This window comes from Corvus brachyrhynchos, unplaced genomic scaffold (genome assembly GCF_000691975.1).
Source record: "Corvus brachyrhynchos isolate BGI_N302 unplaced genomic scaffold, ASM69197v1 scaffold56, whole genome shotgun sequence".
NCBI lineage: Eukaryota > Metazoa > Chordata > Aves > Passeriformes > Corvidae > Corvus > Corvus brachyrhynchos.
The window spans coordinates 6,977,127-6,983,573 of NW_008238664.1; the positions used below are offsets into that span (position 1 = coordinate 6,977,127).

Sequence of the window (6,447 nt, forward strand, 5' to 3'; positions counted from 1 at the left end):
TTTTTTTATTAGTGTTTTTCTTTGGCTCCTTCTGGTTGTGGTGCTCTTGGCTAGGTAATTTACCGCCTAATAACAAGCCCTGGACAACTGTCCTGGTTGCCAGAGGCATGACGGTCAGAGCTGAGAAGTGTTTTAAAGACAAGTTTGGTTTGAAATTGCTTTTTTCTTCTTTCCCAAATGAAACTCTGCTGCTACATGCATTATTTTTGGCTTGGGAGAAGCAGTGGAGGAGGGATGGTGTGTGTTTATAAAGACACCTAAAAACCAAAGCTTTTTGGAAGCTGAAGCTTGCTGGGGAAATGAGAATTGGGCCACTTCCATTTGGAGAAGAGGTGGAATTTTCAGAGACTGGGATGGGTGTTAGGGTAATAGTGCTGATGCCATGCCTACTGTGAAAAACGAGGTTCACTCTCCTGTGAGAATTTAAAGGGTTTAATATAAAGACAATAAGAGACACATAAAATAAAGCAAAGGGGTAATGGCCAGGTGCCTTGGCGCTCTGCCAAGAACACACCTGATGCTCAAGGTAAGTCTTTTTTATACCATTTTTACTGTCTGTTCTCTATTAATATTCAAACTTTTCCCGGAGCTGTTCTGCATGGCCACTCCTTGGTTCTGCCTTTTTAGAGCATGCGTAGTCTTCTGCCTTGCGGTTTTATTTCTTTTGATTCTTGGGGTTGGGCTCGCTAGGTGAGAGTCGATGGTAGGGTGGATCTCTTAATTCTCCAGACAGTCAGGGCTGATTGCAGCTTTGGGCCTCTTTGCCCCCGGGCAGAGCGGTGATAAGGGCTCTCGGACCCTCCTGGCCGCCCGTTCTCTGGGCGGAGCAGCCTTTGGGCCCTTTTGTTCTCTGGACAAAGTGTTGTTTAGCAGCTCCTCGGGCCTCCTCCTCTGTTCGCTTGGAGGTTATTTTACTTGCTCACACTTGCTAACATTCTTGCTAAAAAGAGAGAAAACTACATCCACACAGCAAAAAGCATTTCTAACATTATATAATATCTACCTTAATACTTTGCGAGAAGCCAATATTATAATATATGTTTATAACACTACCATTTGCATTTGTGCAGGCTGAAGTTGTTACCCATGTCTCTCCTGATTCTCTGAATGCACATGCTGTAGCCCTGGGCATGCTGCTGTCTTGAGGTCTGCTGCAGAGGAGCATCCTGCGTCCTTCTGTGATCCTGTAGAGATGCCTGGCTCTATGCAGCTGCCCGTGTTGTGTGTGGTAGAACTCCTTACTCAGTGGGTCCCAGTGGCCGTGTGGCTTCTGCATCACCATGCTCTGGGAACAGGGTAATGGCAGCATTGATTGAAGACTCTTTAGAAATGAAACACTTTTTCTTTGACTGGTTTGTTTGAAAGAGAGCAAGGAGAGTAAAAAAAGGCTTTGTGTGTGTGTGAGATACAGCAAGTAGAGTCAAGGCTCTGGTGGTTTCATGAAATCTTGTGGTTTAATAAAATGATAAGCTTTCTAGGGAGATCTAGAGAGAATCCTGGTAGCTTTTTGTTCCTTTTCTTCTTGCTGCTGCTTTCAAACAGCAGCTCCTAGGTGCTCTCCCTTATTTTCTTTTAGTTTAGTATGGTATTTATGAAAGCTCCCATCCAGCTCCTCAGCTGATCTTTGTCGGTATCTCTGCTGCAGAATTTAGCAACCAAACCTGTTTTGCCTTTCTTACCTGGTTGCACTCTAGACTTCCAATCTCTGAGCTGTTTTTATTCTGAGGAAGGCATGATGTGTTTGTAACAAGCTATGTGAACTGATGGTGACCTCTTTGTAGCAGCACTTTAGCTGTCTCCTCTTCCCATCAGCTATTCTCTTTGTACAAAGCAACTTTATTTCAGCTCTGTGTCTTGTAATTGCCTTCCCTGTTCTAGATCGGCCAGCTCACCTTCTTTGCTGACCACCAAACCTTGTCCCTTCATCTGCATTCTCTCTCCCCTGCCATTTTAGCAGTCACATGTATCACACAAATCCCATTTTTCTTTTTAAACATCTCAGTATCCTTCCATTCTTTTTTCTTAGTGCCTCCACTTGGGAGAATATCTGGTCCTATCTGAAGAACACAGTGTGATTTCCTCTCCAGTGTTCAGAGTGTGCCTTTTGCTGATTTTTGATCTGGGCCCTTACCCCAGAAATTAGGATAAATTCTTCCATCACTTTTGGAGCCCTCCAGAAACTGAGGTTCAGATTCCCATAAAATAGGAGTTTTTTCTCTTTCTGAGGTTATGGTTGTGATGTCTTCAAGCTGAATTATCTGCCCTCAGGCTGAATTTTCTCTTTGTAAATGTAACTGATATCATCAAGGTAACTTCTACAATGGAAGTTGCTTGATGAAGAAGAGAACTTTGTGTTCCAAGCATTAAGTAAGATTTCCTCACACAAAGGAAGGGGATGGTCCTAGTAGCAAATGGCTTGAGAGAAGATTGACCCTTTAATACCAAGTGTGTTCAGAACAAGCTACCAACGAGTTAGTTCTCAGCCTGTGCTCAGTTGGGCTAGGCCCTGCAGTAGCAAGCAAAGAGAGTGAAGCAAAGACCTCTTTCCTCAGGGAATCACTGTGTCTGTCTACATGGTGTATTATGGACCAGTATGAGCTTGTGATACCAGAAATATGTTGCATAATCATACCTATAATAAGTTGGTCCCTGAACATGTACGTATTTAGTATGGCAGAATGTTTGCTTATTGGAAACAACGCTGCCAACCTAAATATACAGAAATCATGTGCCAAGCCTCCCCTCCAAAATGTGGTTGCCTTTAAAATTACAAGATTAAACCACTACCAATAACAACTGAAAGTAATACATTTTTGGTTCTTTTTATTTGCTGTGCAGTGTTGGAACATTTGTTGTCTGCTTGCAAGTATGCCATGTTGTATTATATCTCAGATTCTAGGGTAGTTAGTTGATTACAGCCTTGGCAATACTTGCTAATACTCATCAACTACCACAAGAGTTGTGCTGAGTGTCACTACTCAGAATGGTGTAAGTGGGGAGATTCACACCTGTGTGCTGTGAGTAACCTGAATTTGAATGCCAGGGTGAGATGTATTGAGTAGAAGTGGATTTAGAGAATGTGTGAGATGTCTGAGGATGTCCACGGGCTTGCTTTTTTGTGTCTAGGTAAGGTAATTTAAGAAGTTCTCACCCCTAACTGCTCAGTTTCCATCAGTGCTGGAGATTTCAGTCTCCCCAGCTGAGCTGGTGCAGTTGGAAGGATACTGCAGTACATTGTCAGATCATCATCTCCAGCACGTTAAGCTCAGATAATGGGCTTTGAAGAACAGTAGGTGAGGAATGCTTGCACCTTTTGTCCTCCTGGCAGTGGGAGTGAGGATCCTATTGATAGGAGTGAGGAGACTGAGGGTGGCATGCATCTGAGGAATGCTAATGTCTTAAATCACTTCCAGTTCTCTAGAATAAACGTGTGTCTAACCCAAGGCAAGGTTTGAAAGGTGCTGGTAATATGGCATAATATTACAGATACTGAAACTTCCTGCCTCTGAGGGGCTTTCTGCTTGCTCAAGAGAGATGGCAGTAAAGTGTAGTGCGGGAAGAAGTGTGCATGACAAGAAGATCAGGTGTCCTCTCACTGAAATTTGTTTGCCCTCCAGACTGAGGCTGAGCCACTGAAAGAGTTTTGGGTTTTATTTCAGCATTAGGAAGTGCTATGTCAACTGGATAGTGATATGTCATCTTCTGCTCCATCACTGCTCTGCATCTATCCGTGATTAAATCCACATGGAGCTGTCTCATCCCTGTCCGGCTGCTGCTATTGCTTTGATTTTAATGCCCTGTGTTTGGAATCAGATCCTAATCCACATCAGAAAGCAAACAAATGCCAGGAGCTGGAGTGCAGTTGATTTATTAAGATAGGCTGACTGGGTGTTTGCTCCATTTCTGACATTTATGCAAGGCTTGCTCTTGTCCTGGGGATATTATTGCTCAACAAAAGTATATAATGCAGATCTAAGGATCATCCATTTTATATACATTATAATTTTAACTAATACTTGCCTGACCTCATGTGTGGGGAATGATCACAGCTGTTCCTGAGGATATTTGGGGTTATACACTCCTCCATTCTGGCTGTCCTGTCCCTGCCCTTCTGTCAATGAACCAGCAAAATGGCTTTTGTGTTGGTCTCTCTGCCAGTCTCCAGGAGTTCTCAAACCAGGTCCCAGGCTGAGATGGAAAGAGGGAAAAAGTGCTTATCTCTGACCCTGTGTTGTAAAACTTGGGAAGCTATAGGAGAGGTATTGAGGAGTGAAATCTAAAGGCTGTTGAAAACAGCTGGGTAGAAAATAAATTACTGTGGCAAGAAAAACATGGCTTTCAACATGATAAAGTTTCAGAAACTGAAGTTCTCTGTTCACATCCGTTACTATGTGATAGAAAACCATGTGCTGCATGAGGTTTGCATAAGTTTGTCATGTGAGATGAAGACTATTCAAATCTTTTATCCTTGCAAGGAAAGAGGAAAAATGTTCCTAGGGTATGTGTTTTTGCCATTCCTACCCAACTTTTCCTTGTCTTCACTGTTGGGAATGTGTGTCCTGGAAAAATTAATAGTCTGAAATGAACATTTTCCCCTTTGACTTGTTATTTGCAGTCAGATAAGGATTTTGTTTCTAAATAATGTTCAGCATTCAGGCATGTTCTCAGGAGGAACTGGTAATATTTTCGTGATACCTCAGATGTGACTGTGAGCATTCTCTAATGTTCAGGAATGCAAAATTGCCTGTATGTGATGGGGAGGAGGGCTGATTTTACAGGGTGGCGGATGAGGAGTGTTCTTCTGTTCCATCCCACCAGCACCACTCTGATGAGCCCATCAGAGCACTGAAGATGTGTATGAATGCTAAGCACATCGTGCAAATAAGCACAATAATAATAATAATGTTGAAGATAGGAAATGAATAATTTCTCTAAATGAAGCTTGGGCAGGAATTCAGATAGAAAGTATGTAATTAAACCAAGCTGGAACTTGATCAAAATACTGAAATGGTACTAGGAAAAAAAGAGGAAAGTTATTTAATGACTATTAGCAGGAAGAACCTTGACTTTCTACTTCATCCGGAAAGAAGACAACTGCCAGCTCCAGAAAAAATTGAATCTCCAAGAGAATGTCCCTCCTTCTTCCATGTGATTTTCCCATGGAGAATTTCTGTCTTGGGCTGCCAGGATAATACTCACCAGTTCTGGAGGCGGGGCAGATATTCGTGCAGGGGAGAGACTGTTGGGCTTGGGCCTGGAAGGATAGTGGGATGGCTGGTGGCTGAGCTGAGCATGGCCGGTGCTGGTCCTGGCTGAGGTGGCAGGGAGTGGCATGTTGTCATGGGTTGATGCTGGCTGAATGCCAGGCACCCATGAAAGCCACTCATTCCCTCCCTTCTGCAGCTGGACAGAGGAAAGAAAATGTAACAAATGATTCATGGGTTGAGATAAGGACTCGATCGCTCATCAAGTATCATCACAGGCAAAACAGGCTCAACTTAGAGATATGAAGTGAATTTATTACTAACAGAATCAGAGCAGGGTAGTGAGAAGTAAAATAAGCCCTTAAAACCACCTTCCCCTCACCCCTCCCTCCTTCCCAGCTCTACCTCCTACCCCAGCAGCCCAAGGAGACAGGGAATGGGGGTTATGGTCAGTTCATTACCTGTCGCTTCTCCCACTGCACAGGGAGAGGAGTCGTTCCCCTGTTGCACCGTGGGGTCCCTCCCAGGGAAGACAGTTCTCCATGAACTTCTCCAATGTGAATCCATCTCATGATCAACAGCTCCCTGTGAACTGCTGCAACATGAGTCCATCTCAAAAGCAACACTCATCCTCAAACCACTGCAGTGCGGGTCACTTCCATGGGGTGCACTCCTTCAAGGACAGGCTGCTCCAGCCTGAGAGCAGGGCCCCTCTCTCCACGAGTCTTGCATGGGCTCACAGCCTCCTGTCAGTCATCCACCTGCTCCATTGTGGGGCCTCTCCACAGGCTGCAGGTTGATTTCTGCATTCCCTGTGGGTCTTCATGGGCTTCAGGGGGACAGTGGCTTCATCATGGTTTTTACCGTGGCCTGCAGAGGAATCCTGGCTCTGGTGCCTGAAGCACCTCCTCCCCTCCTTCACTGACCTTGGTGTCTGCATAGTTGTTCTTCTCACGTGTTCTCACTCCAGTTAAAACTGCAACCACTTTTTATTTATCTTTCTTCTTAAATGTGTTATCACAGAGGAGTTACCACCGTGATTGACCCAGCCTTGACCAGCACATCTATCTTTGGAACCACCAGGGATTGGCTTTGCTGGACACAGAAGAAGCTTCTAGCATGTTCTCACAGAAGCCACCCCTGTAGCCCCCTGCTACCAAAAACCAGGCCATGCAAAACCAATACACAGGTTTAAATAGCTGGTCCTACTGAAGTGGATGAAATGACTGGTTACACAGTCCTG

General features: G+C 44.3%; 1 protein-coding gene across 1 annotated transcript; it reads right to left on the reverse strand.

The window, feature by feature from the left end:
• Window positions 1-606: 606 nt before the first annotated feature.
• LOC108447523 lies at window positions 607-6,074 on the reverse strand. Its single transcript, XM_017737722.1, has 3 exons — window positions 5,666-6,074; window positions 5,200-5,403; window positions 607-1,285 (listed from the first exon to the last, which is right to left on the reverse strand). The coding sequence occupies exons 1-3, from the start codon at window positions 5,774-5,776 to the stop codon at window positions 989-991; spliced, it is 612 nt and encodes a 203-aa protein (XP_017593211.1). The 5' UTR covers window positions 5,777-6,074; the 3' UTR covers window positions 607-988.
• Window positions 6,075-6,447: the final 373 nt, after the last annotated feature.

What these genes read in the sequence shown, in the direction of transcription:
- LOC108447523 (XM_017737722.1), bottom strand. Translation starts at nt 5,776, where the DNA reads ATGAGATGGATTCACATTGGAGAAGTTCATGGAGAACTGTCTTCCCTG. An exon ending in TGCAGTGGGAGAAGCGACAG is followed by an intron (nt 5,404 to 5,665) that starts GTAATGAACTGA and finishes TCCTCTGTCCAG; the next exon opens with CTGCAGAAGGGAGGGAATGA. An exon ending in CTGCCCCGCCTCCAGAACTG is followed by an intron (nt 1,286 to 5,199) that starts GTGAGTATTATC and finishes CCCTGTTCCCAG; the next exon opens with AGCATGGTGATGCAGAAGCC.